General features: G+C 37.6%; 1 protein-coding gene across 4 annotated transcripts; it reads right to left on the bottom strand.

Annotated features, from left to right (window-relative positions):
- Positions 1-3834: 3834 nt before the first annotated feature.
- On the bottom strand, positions 3835-21016 carry LOC104214644 (syntaxin-71-like). 4 transcript variants are annotated; one of them, XM_070162747.1, is made up of 10 exons: positions 20645-21015; positions 20420-20545; positions 19472-19631; positions 19301-19386; positions 19133-19201; positions 18994-19038; positions 18841-18903; positions 18649-18725; positions 17962-18014; positions 3935-3996 (listed from the first exon to the last, which is right to left on the bottom strand). In XM_070162747.1, exons 1-9 carry the CDS (start codon positions 20915-20917, stop codon positions 18002-18004), a joined length of 912 nt encoding a protein of 303 aa, XP_070018848.1. In that variant the 5' UTR covers positions 20918-21015; the 3' UTR covers positions 3935-3996; positions 17962-18001. The 4 variants fall into 4 exon arrangements, with proteins under 4 accessions (XP_070018847.1, XP_070018848.1, XP_070018846.1 ...); XM_070162746.1 differs by lacking the exon at positions 17962-18014 and having other exon boundaries at positions 3835-3996; positions 20645-21016; XM_070162745.1 differs by lacking the exons at positions 3935-3996; positions 17962-18014 and adding an exon at positions 11808-11968 and having other exon boundaries at positions 20645-21016.
- Between the last annotated feature and the right edge of the window lie 862 nt (positions 21017-21878).

Here is a 21878-nt window from a genome sequence, read left to right as displayed (position 1 = left end):
TAACAAATGGCCTAGTTATTTGAATGCAATCAACTCATTTCTTTAAAAATAATGTAAAAGATAAGTCAACAATTTTTACAACGTGTAAAGTTAGTGTTTGCCAATAGTTCGCATAGGTTGAGAATAAAAATTGGTTTGATTATGTATATCCCAAACTCAATCATAAGCAGAATTAACCAAAATAATCATGCCTATTGGATTAAGAACAAGTGATGTAGAAGGAGATTAGGCTTATAAATTGTAACAATTTTAAGAATGTAAAATAGCATTCGCTACAAATAGAATAATGAAAATTCTTCGAAAATATCGCTTCCTTTCATAAATCAATTTTTTTTTAGTTTTATATGCAATTCACTTTTTTGGGTATACACATATTGTATTTACGAGAAAAATGGTAGTATTAATCACACGTTGTTTATTTTTTACTCTTTAAATTTGAATGGCTTGGAGGAATATAATTCACATGCGAAAAAATATAATTCGCGGTCAACACTTAATAAATTGTGAATTCTTTTTTTAAAGAATTTAAAGGCATCTCAAATAGGGATTTCTCATGACTTTCACATAAAAATGTATGGATGTAATAAACAATTTGTGGAAAATTTATACTACCATCAAGAATATTTTTCGTGATTAGGGATACGTTCGCGTGACCTGATTATATTTCTAAAAGCAATTCGGATTATGTGTTCGCGCAACTTCGAGCGAACATTTAATAAAAAAAGGGGTTCTTCGGAGAATATCGAATTAATTTCATATAACCCGAGATGTGCGGTTCACTATTTAATTATACAAGAGCGACGAACGTTCTTAATTTTATTCTAAGCACGATTTCGAACATAAGTCTATTTTTATAATAAAAATAAACAAAAAATAATATTGTCAATCTTATTGTGTACACGTATGCGTGACACGATTCTTCACGTTCATAAAAAATATATAATACGAATATACGTACGCGTGATTCGTTTAAGGGTCTATAATTATAAACAATCTAAGGCGGTAACGGAATTATATAACAACAGAAAAATATATTTAGTAAATCAAGATAATTAAGCCAAGTATAAAAAATGGTTAAGCGACCGTGCTAGAACCACGGAATTCGGGAATGCCTAACACCTTCTCCCGAATTAACAGAATTCCTTACTCGGATTTTTGGTTCGCAGAATAACAAACAGAGTCATATTCTCCTCGATTCGGGATTAAAACCGGTGACTTGGAACGCCTTAAAAATTCCCAGGTGGCGACTCTGAAACAAACAAACAAATCCCGTTTCGACTGTCCTTTAATTGGAGAAAACTCCTTCGCACCCTCGCGGGGCGGAAAGAGGAGGTGTGACAGGTGGCATGCCCGGCAGGTCTGCAGGAAACACATCGGGAAAATCCCTCACAACTGGAAAAGAATCAATACTGGGAGCCTTAGCTTCGACATCCCTCACAAACGCTAGATATGAAAGACAACCCTTCTCAACCATACGTTGGGCTTTCAAGAATGAGATCACTCTACTAGGAACATAATCAATCACACCTCGCCACTCAATCCGTGGCACACCCGGCATAGCCAATGTGACTGTCTTAGCGTGACATTCTAGAACAACACGACACGGAGACAACCAATCCATGCCCAAAATAACATCAAAATCCACCATAACAACAGATCCATTCGGGTCTCCAGACCTCCAATAGTCACCACCCACAACCGGTACACACGGTCTACAACAACAGTAATGCCCATCGGGATATATGCTTGAACATGTAAATCAAGAAACTCACAGGGCGTACCCAAATAACGAGCAAAGTATGATGACACATAAGAAAAGGTGGAACCAGGATCAAATAATACAGAGGCATAGAATACCTTTGGCAGACTGAAACAATATATGTAATGACATAATCTGAAGCAATAGCATCGGGTCTGCCTGGGAGTGCATAGAAACGGGCCTGACCGCCCCGTGATCGACCTCCCCCTCTGGCGTGACCCCTAGCTGACTGACCCCCACCCCTAGCTGGCTGAGCGGGTGGTGGTGAAGAAACTGGCACTAAAGCCGACGACTGACCCATCTGCTGGGACGAACTAGAAACACGACAAGGACACTGCCTCCACATGTGGCCCATCTCACACACTCATAACAACTCCCAGGTGCTGGAGAAGGGGACTGAAGGGAACCCCTCGCACCGGAGTGACTAGCAGATGCACTCGGCATAGAAGAGCCCTAGACTGCTGGAGCACGGGTCGAACTCTGAGCTGGAAAGGCACTAAGTGAAGACTGGCCCTGCTAAGAACTGTGATAACCATGACTCAAAGATTCCCCACGATAACCTGGGCGTGCTGACTGAGCCTGAATGAACGACCTCTACCATGCTGAAACTTGCCCCTCGAAGAAGCACCACTATAGCTGCCAGATCCTCGAGGCCTCTTGGCATCCCTCTCCTCTTGCTCCTGGCAACGAACATACTCAATCTCACGGGCAATATCCACAACCTCTTCAAAAGTAGCACCAGTCACCCTCTCCCTGGTCATGAGAATACGGAGCTGATAAGAAAGACCATCAACAAACCTCCTGATCCTCGCTCTATCTGCGAGACCAACCAGATGGCATGACGAGCCAACTCAGAGAACCTCAACTCACACTGCGACACGGTTATCTCCCCCTGACGCAACCACTCAAATTACCTGCGCAGCTCCTCTCTGCGAGACTGCGGTACATACTTCTCTAGAAAGAGAACGGAGAACTGCTGCTAGGTAAGGGTTGCTACACCAACAGGCCTACACCTCTCAAAATCCTCCCACCAAGTGAAAGCAGCTCTTGAAAACTGATAAGTAGTGAAAGCGACCTCGTTGGTCTCCAAAATACCTGCTGTACGAAGCATCCTCTAACACTTATCCAAAAAGCCCTAGGCATCCTCGCCCTCTGCACCACTAAAGATCGGAGGCTGCAATCTACCAAATCTCTCCAACCTACGCTACTTATCCTCTGGCATGATAGGAACCACATAGTCTTGAGCAGCTACAACCGACTGGGCTGGATGCGCCCCCGACGTCTGAAGTCCCTGCACGACCTGCTCAGGTGTGCGAGTGGCGGGAGTCTGATTGCCTCCCATGGCCTGTAAAGTAGCTGCGGATGTAGTGGCTAAAACCGCCTGAGCCAGGCCAATGCAAACTGATAAGATCTGTGCTAAGGCCTCCTGAAGACTCGGAATCATGATGGGCACAACTAGTGCCTGAGCTGGTGTTGTTGCACCATCCATAGCTGGAGCCTGATCCTAAGCTTGGGCAACTGGTGGATCCACAGGTGCTACCCTTGCTGCTTTGCCTCTACCACGACCGCGTCCACGGCCTCTGGTGGCCACAACATGTGGCACTGGTAGTCGTCCACCCTGTTCGGTAGCGCGTGTCCTCACCATCTGTGAGAGAATAGAATAATAGAAGTTCAGTATTCGGATCAACAAGTTCGCACGACAAGAATTTCAAGAATATGAAGTTTTTACTAAAGATTCAACATCCTCTCAAGGATAAATACAGACGTCTCCGTACCGATCCGCGAGACTCTACTAAACATGCTCATGACTCGTGAGACCTATGTAACTTAGGCTCTGATACCAACTTGTCACGACCCTAAACTCGAACCCGGTCGTGATGGCGCCTCTCGTGAAGACAAGGCTATTCAATTAAACCCAATTCACTTTTTAAACAGTTAAATAACATAAAAGCAGTCTAAAACATAATATAGCAATACTAAGTAGTGGATAATGTCAATAAAGTACGGAAGTACAACCCAACACAACCCTAATCGGGGTGTCACAAGTCACGAGTATCTAACAATACGGAATCCTCAAATATAACTATAGAGTTTAAATACTGAACCAAGAACATAAAGGAAATAGATAGGGAGGAGCTCTAGGCTACGAACGCCAACAGCAACTTAAAGACTCCTCGAAGATCCGCCTGAAGCTGGAATGAATCAACACTCGGGAGCGGGACCAGTTACGCCTGAATCTGCACACGGGGTGAAGGGAATAAAGTGAGTACTCCAACTCAGTGAGTAACAAATGTAAATAACGATTGAAAGTAAGAAAACACGTAAGGCACACGACATTCTATAATGAAGCAGTAAAATCATTTAAAAATAGTAAAACAGTGAAAAGTCAAGAAAATCCTCTTTCAACAAGTAAACAAGTAATTATCAAGGTAAAGTAAACAAATAGCAGTTCGCCCCTCGGGCACAGTATCAATAAATCCGCCCCTCGGGCAACATCTCAGAATAATATCAGCCCCTCGGGCTCAATCTCAGAACAATACCTGCCCCTCGGGCTCAATCTCACATCACAATGGGTACCCGCGCTCACTGGGGGTGTGCAGACTCCTGGAGGGGCCCCTTACGGCCCAAGCGCAATATCAAGCCACCTCGTGGCATCATAAACAGGCTCTCGGCCTCATATCAATATCAACAAGCCACTTTGTGGCGTATATATCTCAGGCCCTCGGCCTCGTAATCAAATCAGTGTATCATCGTTACGACGTGCAGCTCGACCTAAAAGTATCCTCACAACATAGGCCCTCGGTCTTACTCAATCAAATTCACATAAGTCACTCGGGCAACAGTAAAACATGATGCTCACACAAAATATTGTTTGAAATATCATTTCAAGTGTTAAAGCAAAGTAAACATGGCTGAGTTTTGAAAACAGTTGAAAATAATATGACTGAGTTCAAGTATAAAGTCAAAACAGTGAGAAAATATCAACAAAAATCCCTGAAGGGTTCAGATAATTGGCACGAAGCCCAAATATGGCATTCAACCCAAATAATGATGATAGCAAATAGATTTCAGTCAAATACGCGGTAAAATCATCAATCGGGACGAACCAAGTTCACAATCCCCAATAGTGCACGACACCACACTCGTCATCAAGCCTGTGTCTCACTTCAATATAGCACTACGATGTGCAATCTGGGGTTTCAAACCCTCAGAACATCATTTACAATCATTACTCACCTCGAACCGGCTAAATCTCTAGCTCGCTATGCCTTTGCCCCTCGAATCGGCCTCCACGCACGTCGAATCTATCCAAAATCAGAACGAGTACGTCTACATATGCTAAGGGAACAAAGCCCAAGCGAAAACAATCAACAAAGGGCACAAATCTCGAAATTACCAAAACCCGACCCCCGAGCCCACGTCTCGAAATTCGAAAATTTTCACATCAATGGATTCCTTATCTCCCCACGAGTTCATACATACCAAGAACATCAAATTTCATCCACAAATGACCCTTCAAATCCCAAATGTTTGGTCTCCAATTTCAAGCCCTAGTTCTTCAATTTCAGGCTTAGATTCTATGATTTTCTAGGTGAAATTCACATAATAATCGAGTTTTAAGTCCAAAAAACTTACCTCCCAATGATTCCCCTTGAATCCCTCTTCAATCTCCTTCAAAATCTCCCAAAATGGCCAACTATGGAGGAAATGAGCCCCAAAATCGCGGACAAGACGAGTTAAAAACATTCTGCCCAGGCCTTAATTTCCTTCTTAGCGAACGTGGTCAAACCCTCGCGTTCGCGAAGCACAAACTTACTTTGATCAACTTTTCCTCTATGCGAACGCGACATGACCATCGCGAACGCGATGCTTCGTCTACCTTACCCTTCGTGAACGCGCTCACCCTTCCGCGAATGCAATGAACACTTGACCTCGAACTTATCTGACCCAAATTCCTCTACGCGATTGCGTAGATCTTCTCACGAATGCGATACACTTCTTCCCAGCCCTCCGTGAACGTGAATCCCTTCTCGCAAATGTTAAGGCTTAATCCTTGCCATCCTCAACTGCTTCTTCGCGAACGCGAGGCTCCACTCGCAAACACGAAGGGTAAAATCTCTGCAACTGCTGAACAGATTTTCTGCAATTTCCTAACTTCAAAATGATCCGATAGACCACCCGAAACTCACCTGAGGCCCTCGGTACCTCAACCAAAGGCACCAACATATCCTAAAACCTTATTCAAACTTGTTCCAATCATCAAAACACCTCAAATAACATCAAATCACCCAAAACACATCAGATTCAAGCCAAACTTTTTAAAATCTTCTGAATTATGCTTTTGATCAAAAACCCAACCAAACCACATCCGAATGACCTGAAATTTTGCACACACATCCCAAATGACACAACGGAACTACTACAACTATCGAAATTCTATTCCGACCCCTATATCAAAATCTCGCCTATCGACCGGAAATCGCTAAAATATCAACTTCGCCAATTCAAGCCTAATTCTACTCCGAATCTCCAAAACTCATTCCGATCATGCTCCAAAGTCCAAAATCACCTCCCGAAGCTAACTGAATCATCATAACTCACATCCGATCCCTCTAACACATAAGTCAACATCCAGTTGACTTTTCCAACTCAAACTTCCTTAAAAGAGACTAAGTGTCTCAAACCTTACCAAAATTATTCCGGATTCGATCGGACTAACCCGATACCATAAAACACGGATAACGAAGCATAAAAAAGCATAAATATGGAAAATAGAGCGGTAACTCATGAGACGACTGGTCGGATCGTCACACCATATAAGTTCATTCACTGGTATGGTTGTAGTCATATAACCTATGCTAATTATATCATTGTGATTCTTAGTAATATCTACCGTTTATATAATAGCCGTTTATATTAATTTCATACATATCAACCTATAGCAACCATATAAGTCCATTCACTAGTATGACCTTATTTATATAATAGTAAATATGTAATTTGACATATTTTTATTGGTTAATCTTAATTATAATAATCTTCACCAAAAATCTTAATATAATAAAAGGAAAATCATGATTAAATTTTAGAACTAAAATGTATTCTAACTTCTTTATTAGGAGGGAAAACAAGATGACATTTTTGGACTAAAATGTCAAATACAATTTTCAGAGGAAAACAAAGGGAAAAGTAAAAATATTATTGGAGGGAAATAGAAAGTTTTGAATCTTTATATATCTCTTAAACACTAGAACAACATTTTCAACTCTTTAAACAAAATAGATACTCTAAACATGAATGCTAACAGGTGGATTGAAGATGAATTCTATCCATGGTTTTGGATGGACGTGCCCAGATTGTACATTAAGCGTGATTATCTGGTAATTTTTTTTAAAAAAATATTTTCATGATTTGATAACTGTTGATTATCCCAACTAGCAATGAACCCTGAACCCTATCTTTACATTATGTTCTTGCAGTTTCTTCCAAAGAGTATCTGTGGCTATCTTCCTCCTATTTCGATTAAAATAATGCTTCGATATAATGGGAAGGAGTAGGTTGTGACTCTCACAAGTGGTGTTCGGAGAAGACTCGTTAATGGGTGGAAACAATTTGTTGTCGACAATAATCTGAAGAAAGGGAGTGTTCTTCTCTTTGAACTAATTCAGGCTACATTAGGGGCTGTGATCTTCTCTGTTGAAGTGCTAGGATAAACTAATGCTTAACTTGATAATTTCTTCTCTTTAGTTATATGTACTGACTTCGAATGGATCAAAGTAATAGATTAATATGATTGTTCGATATAATATTGTTTGTGTTTTTTCCATTTATTATTGTTATATTTATTTATTTTAAGAAGACTATTGATTTAAAAATAGCCAATTAAAATTGAAAAATCATTTAACAATATATTTAGTGCAGAAGTCCCCTATTATTTTCTATCATTTTACAACCAAGAACAAAACTTGGAAGATTATTATTATTTTTTAAAAAAAATTATAAAATCGACATTAATTTGCTCGTAGAGAAGTGGAAAAATCAACACAAAAAAACAAAATTGTATTTACCAATACAAAATTTTAGAGACCAATCCGTTATTAATTAGAATTCAACCACCAAGCTGAAGGTTAAGACTTTGAGATAAAACATATGAAGTGTACTGGCACTATATGGCAGAAGTTTAAAAAGAAATTAACAAAAAATCCAAAATCTGTAAAGTGCACTGCCACTATATGACAGAAGTTTTAAAAAATAATTCCAAAATCTGTATAGGCAGATGGATAAAGACAAGCTTCTATAATTAATTGTAGTCATGGAGAAAAGTAATGGTTGCATGGAGGAGTGTAATGCTGTATAGAGAAGTGAAATTGACTACTGAAAAGTGTAATGAATGCATGAAGGAGTGGAAAGGGCTACTCGAAAGTGTAATGGATGCATGAAGGAGTGGAAAGGGCTGCTAGAATGTGTAATGTCCGCATGGAGGAGCAGATATGGCTACTGGAAAGTGTAATGGTTGCATAGGGTCTCTACAAAGAGACTTTAAGTCCTACTGGGAAGTGGACCAGCTTATAAGCTTAGCCAAACACCCTCTTAGTCACCAAGTTTTTTCACCGCTAAATCCTAAAATATAACTAATTTTAGACAAATAATGATTTTCACTAGTTGCCTACAATATTAGAGATGAAACTAGTTTGTCGCTAATAACTTTAGATAATGTGACTAATGTTACTAAATAACTAGCGACAATCCATTTTTTTGGTAGAAAACCTGAGTAGATAAAACTATCGCTACAAAATTTTTGTTTCTTCACTAAATGTATGTGCATGTGCATTTAAGTACGACTCTAATTTTTGTTCCAAAAAGGCAATAATTAGTGATGAACTTTTTATGGTACCTAATAATTTCATAGGTAAAATAGAGATGATACACTGATCGTCACTAATTTGTTTATGCTATTAGTGACAAAAACTAAGGCTGCAAAAAATATAAAATTTTTAGTGACAAAACTATTTTGTAGCGAAAATATAACTAATTTTAAGACGAACAATTATTTGTCACCAATTGTCTACAAATAGTGAAGAAACTAATTTGTCACCAATAATATTAATTTTGTGGCTAATGTTAATCAATAGAGATGATACACTGATCGTCACTAATTTGTTTATGCTATTAGTGACAAAAACTAAGGCTGCAAAAAATATAAAATTTTTAGTGACAAAACTATTTTGTAGCGAAAATATAACTAATTTTAAGACGAACAATTATTTGTCACCAATTGTCTACAAATAGTGACGAAACTAATTTGTCACCAATAATATTAATTTTGTGGCTAATGTTAATCAATATTTGGCGCCAATTCATTTTTTGTGGGAAACTTTAGTAGACAAAAATTTTGCTACGAAATTTATGTTTTGTCACTAAAAGTATGTGCCTCATGTATTTAAGTACGAAATATAATTTTTGTCACAAAAAATAGATAATTAGTGATAAATTTTCTATTATAGCTAATATTTTCGTGGTTAAAAATCACATTTGTTGTAATGGCTTCTTAGTTGAAGCACTATATATTTAAGTGTTAGGGTTAGAAAGTAATAAAGTATTATTTTAGTGATACAGTAATATAGAACTATAATATAGTAGTTTAATCGTATTTTTTTTAGTATACTATGCGTATATTTTAGTTTATTTCGTTTAATTGGTATAGTATATGTATATGAGTATAAATTGCTTTATGAAAAATAATGTAGCATGCATGTGTAAATGTGAAAGAAGCATGAGGAAGGTAAGACAATTAAACTAATGAGAGAGAATTGGAGGGAAAAAATTAAATTAAAAAATAAATCTGCTAAAGGGTATATCTGGAAAACGAAAATGCTTAAATATCCATTATGCCCTCAAAAGCCATGCGAAGTTACCATAATACCCCATTCTGGACATTTGGGCCATTTTTGGTTTGTCCAAATATATTTTTCGTTAAAGAAAATAATATTATGTAAAAACTGTAAGATGTTTCTATCTCTTCCTCTATTAAATATGCTGGAAAAGAAGGAGCATATTTTACTCAACCACTTTTGGAATTAAGCTCTCGGAGTTTACTATTTGAAAGACAGAGATTGTATTTATTTAATTCTCTATGGATTCTTGAAGAAAATGATGGGGAGACACCCAACAACTTCAACTAATCTCCTACTCTTTGAATACTTCTTTTGTTAACCCTAATTCTCTTGGAAAAGCATAAACAAATAGGGCTAGGAAATTGAATGTTTCTTTTGTTAACCCTAGTTCTCTTGGAAAAGCAAAAACAAATAATTCCACCAGTCCAAAATAAGTGATTTTTTGGATGTTTTCACACAGATTAAGAAATCCACCTTTTAGCATTAATTAGTAATGGAATTGATCATATTAACCTTTATTATCTCACATAAACACTCCTAACACATATTCCAACACTATTTACTCCAAGGACAATGTAAGAAAAAAATAATTAATTCATTCTTGAAATCTGGAAAAATCACTTATTTTTTACCATAAAAAAAAGGTCAAAAAATCACTTATTTTGGACCGGAGGGAGTAGTACCAGAAATGTTATATGCCTACTTACTCAATCTTTACTATTAAGATTTTTTTTCAAACCTTACTATTAAGAATTAATGTCTTACAATATTCCCGGAAAGCACGGCATACCAAAAAATTCCCTCTCGCATTTCGAATATAAAATTGAAACATGTTAGGCTAGGTTTCAGATTATTTGGCATCTTTGTTTCGTACTCGTGTTTGGTACTCCCTCGGTCTCATATTATGTGTTTCTCTTGTACGCACTCATTAAGAAATATTAATTAGGATGTGATTTTGATTACTTACTCTTATTCATGTTTTAATATTTAATCTTTCTTTATTGGTATTTGAACAAAGTTAGGTATATGTAATCTTCGAGGATAATTATTACTAAGGGTAAAAAAAGAAAAGATAATCAATTTTGTCTTGAATTTCTAAATTGACAAATAATTTGAGACAACTATTTTTAGTAACCACGACTGATAATATGAGACGGAGAGAGTAAAGAAATTGAATAAAGAATTTCCAAATATCAAGATCGTCTCACGTGCGACTTATTACTCATAGATGAAAGATGAGCTTTTACTCTTTTGACACAAACAAATTCCCACTTACTACATTCTTAGAATTTCTAGCGTTAGACTTCAAACAAAATCTCAAAAATGTTCATGTGAAATGAGAAATTTCTTATTTTTCTTATAATCGCTGTATCTTGACAAATTTACATGCAACTTGACTAATTACACGAGACACTTGCTATTTTTTACCTACAATATATACCATATAACTTTATCCATCAAAGCTTGGACGGTTGGAAAGAAATCAACTTGCAAAATTTAAAATCTTTTACTTAAAATTTCTCATTTTAAAATTTTTTAAGTCTATTTTTCCTCTAACAAAATTTGGTTCTATACTTGCATTATATGAAGAACTATAGACAAAGTCCGGGAACGAGAACATGCATGCTTAGACATTCATATACGAAGTGACTTTGGTTTTTCTTTTTCTTTCTGCCCTTTTCGACCCAAGTCATCTCCTATTAAACCCCGATGACCAAATTAAACGGCCACTTCAAATGAAACTCATTTATCAAATTGAAATGAATGGACATAAAGTACTTCCGTGTTTCCAATTAAGTGTTTCATTTTGATGGGACGAGGTTAGATTGACTTGTAATATCATTAAAATATTCTACTTTAACTCAAACTCTTACAATTAAAGATACAGCTATGCTAGTTAATGCTACAATGTATTTAATTCTTTCATATGAAACCAACAGTCTACAGTCTACACAGCTAGGGAAACTAACCAAGATTTGAGCTCAGAGCCGTCGTTAGATTAAAACATAAATATACATGCATTAATGGCATAATTCCACGCTTATATATATATAGGATTTAAAGAAAAGACTAGTCTAGTACAAGTATTTACTCCACACAATTAAGTGCTCTCCAATCCCGTGCCTTTGATTAGGCCAAGAGGTCTAACCCATTCTACGCAACTCAATGTAGTGGATTAAACCATAATGGGCTGAAGATTTGTTGGACCACGAAGATCAAGTAGATAAGATCATATATGAGAGGCCTCTCTACTCTAACTATTTTCCTCCTAAGGATTGCCTGACATTCACCACCGTGCACAGCCAAGTTCTTCCTTCAATTGAGGACATTCAAATCAGAAATGGAGGCAATAATTGTTTCTACTCAGCTAAGGGAATACCTAATGAGGGGTACGAGAATCTTCATCAAGCAACCAAGATCACCGATGAGAAGGAGACCAACGAAGGACACATGGTAATGGGAAATGGAACTGGTTTATTCTATAATCAATATTCACCTCATCTCGGTGATGTTCTCAAGGACAGTTCATCGAATACAATTATGAACGCTCAAGGTCTTAATGACTTAATGTAGCTGCACTATCAGAGAAATTTCTGCAGTAACTGATGACATGTTCACAGCAGACAAACAAAATCTTCAAGGAATGTGGTTAATAAGAAGCAAAAGGCACGTCATTCTTGGTACTGCCTAGGCCATTGCAGTCTATTAATGTGTGGGGTTTTTAGGTATACATTGGTGTGTTATGATTCTTATTTGTATTTTTTTCCCTTCTTGTTAACATAAATTCAGGCATGCATGAGAAACTTCATACATTGTGTGCCAATTTCAATTTTTTCTTTCAATGTTTTTACCGGTTCGGCTTAGTCAATGCTAACCTTTGGGAATTCAGAGTCACGCTACCTAACAAACATCTGTGGTACGCTCCACTCCCACCAGAAAAATAAAAACTCTCTTTTTTAATATGGATTGGATTCTGTTCAATGGAGTATCTTTCTTTCACTTAAGTTTGTGGTAGAAAAAGTTTGACAGCTCGATAAAATTGATTCTTTTCTATACAATCTTCTTAGTTCCGCAAGACACAGAGCGTGGGGGTGGGGTGGGGTGTGTTGAATTATGTCAAATTTCAATCCCACATCGGTGGGTTAAGGAGTTGGTGGGAAACTTTTTCCCTATAAAAGAAGGCTTAATGTTTAGGATTTAAATACACCTCTCATTTGCCTTCTCATCTGTTTAAGGCATTTGTATCTTCTCTCTTTAGTATTATTTCACTTGTATTTTTGGAGTGAAATAAAATATTGGTTGTGTCCGAGGAGTAGGCAAAATTAGCCGAACCTCGTAAATTCTGGTGTTCCCTTTATTGTTGTTTTATTGTCTTATTTATTATTTGGTGGCTGTCATAATTTTTGGTATAGTAGTTGTGACTTATTCACACTATATACATTTGGCTTCCGCAACAATTGGTATCAGAGCCAAGGTACTGTCTAAGTATGCTCTGTGGTTGCAGCATAGTCTGATCTTCCACATCAGAAAAGATTTATCTTGGTAACTGAGTCAAGGTTCTGTCTGAGTATGCTCTGTAGTTGCAGCTTAGTCTGATCTTCTACATCAGAAAGGAAATAATCTTGATTTGTGTCGTCAGTTATTAAATAATGTTTGTGTCAAATATGGGAGACAATAAACAAGAAGAATCTACATCAAGTGTCAACAATACGTCATCATTGGCATCTTCGCTTATGACAAGAATTGTGTCAAATGCGAAATTTGCGGTAGAAATTTTTGACGGGTCCGGACATTTTGGGATGTGGCAAGGCGAGGTTCTAGATGTCCTTTTTCAACAAGGGCTAGATCTGGCCATTGAAGAAAAGAAACCAGATGTTATTGGAGAAGAAGATTGGAGAATTATCAACCGTGTTGCTTGCGGTACCATTCGATCCTACCTTGCTAGAGAGCAGAAATATCCATACACAAAGGAAACTTCTGCAAGTAAATTATGGAAAGCACTGGAGGATAAATTTTTGAAGAAAAATAGTCAAAATAAATTGTACATGAAGAAGAGACTGTTTCACTTCACCTATGTTCCTGGTACCACGATGAATGAACATATCACCAGTTTCAATAAGTTGGTCACAGATTTGCAAAATATGGATACAACTTATGATGATGGTGACTTGGCCTTGATGTTGTTGGCGTCACTTCCTGATGAGTACGAGCACCTTGAAACTACTCTACTCCATGGAAATGACGAAGTTTCTCTTAGAGAAGTTTGTTCGGCTTTGTACAGCTATGAACAAAGAAAGCGAGAAAAACAGAAGGGCGGAGAAGGAGAAGCACTATTTGTGAGGGGTCGTCCTCAAAGTCAAACGAGGACAAAGAAGGGAAGATCCAAGTCAAGATCCAGACCCAGCAAAGATGAATGTGCCTTTTGTCGAGAAAAAGGGCACTGGAAGAAAGACTGTCCGAAGTTGAAGAATAAGGCCAAACATAACAATGGAAAGGCCATTATGGATTCAAATGTAGCTGATTGTGATGATTCAGACTTCTCATTAGTTACAACAGAGTCATCAACATCATCAGACATATGGTTGATGGACTCGGCTTGTAGCTATCATATGTGTCCCAACAGGGACTGGTTCGTGGAATTTCAAGAAGGAGAATATGGAGTCGTCCACACAGCGGATAACAGCCCTCTTACCTCATATGGCATTGGTTCAATACGATTAAGGAACCATGATGGAATGATCAGAACATTAACAGATGTTCGATATGTACCGGATTTGAAGAAGAATCTCATCTCTGTGGGAGCCCTGGAATCAAAAGGGTTTAAAATCATTGCAGAAAATGGAGTGATGAGAGTATGTTCCGGTGCACTAGTGGTAATGAAGGCTAATCGGAAGAATAATAATATGTACCGCTATTGTGGCAGTACAGTTATTGGGACAGCGACAGTGACATCCAGTGACGACAAAGAGGCAGAAGCAACCAAGCTATGGCACATGCGCTTGGGACATGCTGGAGGAAAATCCTTGAAAACTCTATCAGATCAAGGATTGTTAAAAGGAGTCAAGGCTTGCAACTTGGAGTTTTGTGAGCATTGTGTTAAAGGGAAACAGACAAGGGTTAAATTTGGTACAGCGATCCATAATACTAAAGGCATTTTGGATTATGTACACTCTGATGTTTGGGGTCCTTCCAAAACACCTTCATTGGGTGGGAAGCACTATTTTGTAACCTTTGTTGATGATTTTTCCCGAAGAGTATGGGTGTATACAATGAAGAGCAAAGATGAAGTGTTGGGAATTTTTCTCAAATGGAAGACGATGGTGGAGAATCAGACAGGCAGGAGAATCAAGTGTATTCGCACAGACAATGGAGGTGAATACAAAAATGATCATTTCAATAAGGTCTGTGAAAATGATGGCATCGTCCGACACTTCACTGTTAGACATACACCACAACAGAATGGAGTGGCAGAACGTATGAACCGGACCTTGCTGGAGAAGGTACGGTGTATGTTGTCCAATGCTGGCTTGGGCAAAGAATTTTGGGCTGAGGCAATTACATATGCATGCCACCTCATTAATCGTCTACCATCTGCTGCTATTGATGGCAAGACACCATTTGAAAAATGGTACGGAAAACCTGCTGTAGATTATAACTCTTTGCACGTGTTTGGCTCAACTGCATATTATCATGTGACGGAGTCAAAATTGGATCCAAGGGCAAAGAAGGCTATTTTTATGGGAATTACTTCTGGAGTCAAAGGATATCGCTTATGGTGTCCTATGACAAAGAAAGTAATATTCAGCAGAGATGTTACCTTTGATGAATCTGCTATGGTAAATAAGGTAACAAAAGACACCAAACAAAATAAAGGTGCTTCTAAGCAGGTGGAGTTTGAGGGAAAATTTATTTTTCCTACACAAGAAGCAGATGAGGAAACAAATGAAGATTACCCTCTGGAAGGAGAGCCAGTAGAGGAGATTCCAACTCAGGAACCTCAACAACAACTTGAATCAATAGCAACCAGCAGGCCAAAAAGAACAATAACGAAACCTGTTCGTCTCATAGAGACGGTTGCTTGTGCAACCTCAATTGTAGCTGATGATGTTCCTACTACTTATAAAGACGCTGTCCAAAGTTCAGAAGAAGATAAGTGGAGGATTGCCATGAATGATGAAATACAGTCCCTTCATCAGAATCATACATGGAGATTGGCCAATCTCCCGAAGGGAAAGAAAGCAATTGGGTGCAAATGGGTATTTGCAAAGAAGGAAGGATTTCCTAACCAAGTAGATGTTCGCTACAAAGCAAGATTGGTGGCCAAAGGATATGCTCAAAAGGAGGGAATTGATTACAATGAAGTGTTTTCTCCAGTTGTAAAACATTCCTCCATTAGAATTATGTTGGCTTTGGTAGCACAATTGGATTTGGAACTAGTTCAGATGGATGTAAAAACTGCGTTTTTACATGGAAACTTGGAGGAGGAAATCTACATGACTCAGCCAGAAGGATTCAAAGTTGCTGGAAAAGAAAATATGGTGTGCAAACTTGAAAAATCGTTGTACGGATTGAAACAATCTTCTAGACAATGGTACAAGCGATTTGACGAGTTTATGTTGCGGCAAGGGTACAAGAGAAGCAAATACGATCATTGTGTGTATTTGCACAAGCTTAAAGATGGTTCCTTTGTATATCTTCTCCTATATGTTGATGATATGTTGATAGCTTCCAAGAATTTGGAAGAAATTGATAAGTTGAAGATTCAACTGAAGAAGGAGTTCGAGATGAAGGATTTGGGTGAGGCAAAGAAAATTCTTGGCATGGAGATAATTAGAGATAGACGTTCAAAGAAACTCTGTTTATCTCAAAAGGAATATTTGAAGAGAGTACTTCAACGTTTTGGCATAGATGACAAGACTAAGCCAGTTAGTACTCCACTTGCTTCCCATTTTAAGCTAAGTACTACTATGTCGCCAATGGATGAAGTTGAACGAAAGTATATGTCAAAGGTACCATACGCAAATGTTGTTGGTAGCTTGATGTATGCAATGGTTTGCACAAGGCCTGACATTTCACAAGCTGTTGGAGTTATTAGCAGATATATGCACAATCCAGGGAAGGAGCATTGGCAAGCTGTGAAGTGGATTCTACGGTATATTCATAATACTGTAGATGTCGGGTTAGTTTTTGAGCAGGAAGACAATCAGTCTGTAGTTGGATATTGTGACTCAGATTTTGCGGGTGATCTGGACAAACGAAGATCAACTACTGGTTATGTGTTTACTTTTGCAAAGGCACCAGTTAGTTGGAAGTCTACTTTGCAGTCAACAGTTGCTTTGTCTACAACAGAGGCAGAGTACATGGCTATTACAGAGGCTGTGAAGGAGGCAATTTGGCTTCAAGGATTGCTAAAGGAGCTTGGTGTTGAACAAAAAGGTATCACAATTTTTTGTGATAGTCAAAGTGCTATTCAATTAGCGAAGAACCAAGTTTATCATGCAAGGACGAAGCACATTGATGTTCGGTATCATTTTGTACGAGAAATCATAGAAGAAGGTGGAGTCACGATGAAGAAAATTCATACTACGGAGAATCCTGCTGATATGCTGACAAAGGTGGTGACTGCGGTCAAGTTTCAACATTGTTTGGATTTGATCAACATTGTTGAACACTGAAGATTGAAGATGAAGACACAACCAAAATTTGTTACCGAGAGAAAATTGAAGATGTGGAATTTTGCCAAGGTGGAGATTTGTTGAATTATGTCAAATTTCCATCCCACATCGGTGGGTTAAGGAGTTGGTGGGAAACTTTTCCCCTATAAAAGAAGGCTTAATGTTTAGGATTTAAATACACCTCTCATTTGCCTTCTCATCTGTTTAAGGCATTTGTATCTTCTCTCTTTAGTATTATTTCACTTGTATTTTTGGAGTGAAATAAAATATTGGTTGTGTCCGAGGAGTAGGCAAAATTAGCCGAACCTCGTAAATTCTGGTGTTCCCTTTATTGTTGTTTTATTGTCTTATTTATTATTTGGTGGCTGTCATAATTTTTGGTATAGTAGTTGTGACTTATTCACACTATATACATTTGGCTTCCGCAACAGGGTGGGGGGTAACAAAAGAATATAGAACACAGTTACGACTTAGACTTCTATACACAGGTGATTACATTTAGAGCATCTCTATTCGTAAAAAGACGAACAAAAGAAGAAGTAGCAAATTATACATCCTTAAATCAGGATTTCCTGAGGCTAGTACAATACAGAATTAGCAAGTGCTGGAGTAGATGAATCGTACACCATACCCTGGGAGATTAATCAAGGTCAAATGAAGCTCCCAGTACTTTACTTCAGTATACTGCACCAGTAATAAGTTTTTGTTTAGAGATACATATTACGTATGATAAATAAGCAAAAAGTTCGTTTATTCAGGCTTTACTTCCCTTTCCGAGTTCATGGAGTAGTACTTAATATGTTCAAGGTTCATTGATCAGCAGGTCTAGTTGATATATTATCAATCTAATGGACTAATGACTTAGCCATTTTGAACACTGAGTCAATTAGAATATCTGGTGCCCTCATTTTTCTCCTAGACAGGCTTAAGATATTACTGACAGTAGGTTAGCAAGTCTGGAGCTACACATAATTTTCCAAAACTGCGCGTTCTTGCTTGGATCAAACTTTCCTGGCATCTTCTTTCTTAGATTATAATATGCTTAAGCAAATTAAACCAAAAGAAATAGGAGACAGATCCTTTCAGGAACCATTTTTTCTTGTTCTTCTTCTTTGTTTTTTTTCCTTTTGGGAGGGGGGTGGGGGCTGTGTGTTTACTGGTGGAATCACTATACAAGGCCTGATGACTTTCTCTAAGCACAGAAAAGAAGGTATCATAAATCCTAAAGTACTTTGGAGCATAAGTATCATCAAAGAAGGTATCATAAAGCTGAAAAAGAAGAAACAATGTAAAGTAATCTCCGAAGATAGATACTCACTTGTAAAGGTAGGCCACAATTCCTAGAAGGATACAGATAAGTATTATATCGATAAAGAAGTTATTGCTGGACCTTATCTGGAGAAAAATTACAAATGTGCATAGACCTCATAAATATTTGAGTTGGGAAAAAAAAAATTCTGCATTTTGAACTGGGCAGGGGAGGAGGAATTCTAATAAACTTCAGGGTTACCTTGTTAATGTTTTCCTTGAGTCTGACATTATTGCTTTTGATATCGGTGGTTGCCTTATCCACCTGTAAGACAACCGAATTAATTAAGTTGATTCATGAAAAGTTGTTTGTTATAGTAATCCAATAAAAGGAGATTTAAGAAACCAATCTAACCTTTGTGTCAATTTCGTCAAGCAAAGGAACTTGCCTATCCAATTCCTGAAACAAAGTGGAATTAAATGATGATCAAGAAACAGTTTTATTCCTGAGAACAGAATCATGTTTGGGAGGCAAGTCGGAGGACGAGGGAAACCTTGTTCATATCATGAGCCAAATTTTTCAGTGTGTCCAGGCCTTCTGAAATAATATCTAACCCTTCATCCTGTGGAATTCAACATTCGGTTATGTGATGGTTCCATGTAAAACCAACAGAGCAAAAGGAATTAAGGAACTAAAGAATAAGAATTGGCAAGTTACAAGCCTGTTTCATTTTCCGCATCTCATACTCTTCTCTAAAATGAGTGGTCTCTGCAGTTTGCTGGTAGAAACCATCGTCGAACTGTCCATCTAATATAGGTTTTTGACATCATGAGAAACCCAGGAACCAATTGTAACGTAAGCTAAAACACATGATTTATGCCCTGATTATTACCTGAGTCAAATTTAATATTTTTGTTGAATGATGAAGTCCCAAAACCTCCTGTTCTTTTGGCTGCATCTGTACTCCCATCAGGTATTGCCTGAATTCTCTCTGATAGCATAAGCACCAAATCACCACGAGTCTCCAGTTCCTCTTGCGATAGTCCTTTAACCTGTTGGTAATCTAGTTATAACTAACGTTTTCCAAATGGGAAAATTTTCAAACCTTGACCTAAAAGTCCAGTTATTGAACTAGCACCTTGAAATAATTGGATAATGAAAATTCTGCAGTTAAACATTCTTTATACCAAATATGCCTATAATACCACGAACAACTTGATACTCGGGAGTGTTGGAACTTGGAAGCAAGTTTCTTTTTGACAAACTTCATTCCTAAGGAACCATTTTGCTCAACATACTACCTTGCAACTGGAGAACCTATCAACCAATTTCGACCTTATTAAACATAAGAAGAAATGATGGAGTAAAGTCATCTCCAATTCAATCCATATGGCTCAAGATCACATCTGGTATATATACATATATTTCCTTCAATGGTTGCTCAGATCTTGCCTTGGCACAGGCTTTCAAGGGATTATTCTAGAAACCTAGCACATGACTTGAAATAAAGCTCAAAGAACATTTAAAATTGCACGCACATCACATGTTCGAACACAAAACCCTGGTATTTAAGTGGAGAGTATAGGGCCGGCCATTATCCTGCGAGTTTCGAACCGTGCCTCATTGGCCTTGGAGAATTTCTTGGTTATCAAAAAAAAGATATTTACATTAACAATTGATTACGTCAGCTATCTATCCACAATTTTGAAATTTGGATACATCAACACAAATTAATCGAAATATAAAACTTAAGCACGAAAAACTCACAAAGAAAAAGATAATCCAATTGTACATATATTTAAGCACGAAATACACTAAATATGAAAAAAAGAAGTACTACCTTTTTCTGAGCAAGCTTTTGCAATTTTTGTATTCCATCCATTAAACGAGCCTTGGTTCGTCGTACCTCCGCTTTCATAGCCACCGCTTTAGCTCTGTTCGTTTCCATAGCAGCCATTTCTGCTTTCTGTAAAACCGAACAATAAAATAAAAAAAGAGATCAAAACACAAACTACAAAATACGTTTCAATTCAATTTAACTCTAATATCGAGACACGAGAATCACCTGAGAAGTAGCATCAATTTGAGATTCAAAAGACGAATAAAGGCGAGCGAAGGCATCGCTAGAGGAATCATTAGCTGAACGCTGCTTCTCGACGTCGTACTTGTCGTACTTCTTGCATATTGAATCTACTCTAAAGATAATGTCGATTACGCTCATTTTTGGTTCCGATAAACTTTTCCGGTCGCCGGAGAATTTCGGAGAAATAGAAAATGATGGTGGAAAGAGAATAGTTGATTGTTTTCTCTCTCTATTTCTCGCAATATTCTGTGACATTTTTTCACTTTCTTGTTCTCTCTCTGATTTCTCGGAAAAACGCAGATTTCACCGTTGAAATCGGCTCTGCAGCTTGAGAGAAGAATTAATGAACAGAGAGCTGCCATGGCAGTTCGCGGGAGTGATTAATTAGTAGTAACCTTTGGCGCTTAAATTGGATCCTATAGCTTATATCTCGGCTCCCCAAGTGTAATTTCACGATTAATAAAAAAAAATTGCAAGTATGTCATTTTGGGCTACATTCCTGTGTATTTATGTTAAACTAGTGAACTGTCCGCGCGAGCGCGGATGTGAACGACTCGCCGAATTCATGATTTAATTTTTTTTTCATACAAAAATTATGGAAAATGCTAGTATGTTCTTGCAGAAAGAAAAGATAACCTGTAGAGTTGACATAGAGAACTTCATATCTTATTAAAAATCTTTTAAAATTATACAATGATATGATGCATGAAAAGTTAACCCTCATCAATAACTTTCAATGCCTCTGTTGTGGGAAGCAATAACTTTGTGTCTCTGTCTTGGCCCTTTCCATAGTACAATATTTACTGAAATCAACTCTGCCGCCGGAATTGGAACCAGACTATTCTATACATTTCTAATTTTAAGCACAAGCAACACTCAATATTACCAATTTTCACCTATTTCAAGAGCTTAATTTTGTCACGATTTCCTTAGCTTCGATTTTACTGGCTTCCATGATATTTACAGTTTTCCAATTCAAACCAATAAGTGAGTATAGTGTGTAATGGAACCTCTAATTTCTTTTAATATAATCTACTCCAACATGTTAATTTTGACCTTTGGTACACAATGAAGGAAGCTATTCGCATGAAGCTATCAAGTATTAACCAAATCAAAATTCAAAGTATGCTTTAACTTTGATCCAGCTTGCAAATCTGTAAGTAAAAACAATCATGTAACAGATAGTGTGCTGGATCAGTTGACGCCAGTGGAAAAG

This window comes from Nicotiana sylvestris, chromosome 11 (genome assembly GCF_000393655.2).
Source record: "Nicotiana sylvestris chromosome 11, ASM39365v2, whole genome shotgun sequence".
In the NCBI taxonomy this organism is placed as follows: Eukaryota; Viridiplantae; Streptophyta; class Magnoliopsida; order Solanales; family Solanaceae; genus Nicotiana; species Nicotiana sylvestris.
This window is presented reverse-complemented; position numbering and strand designations above follow the sequence as displayed.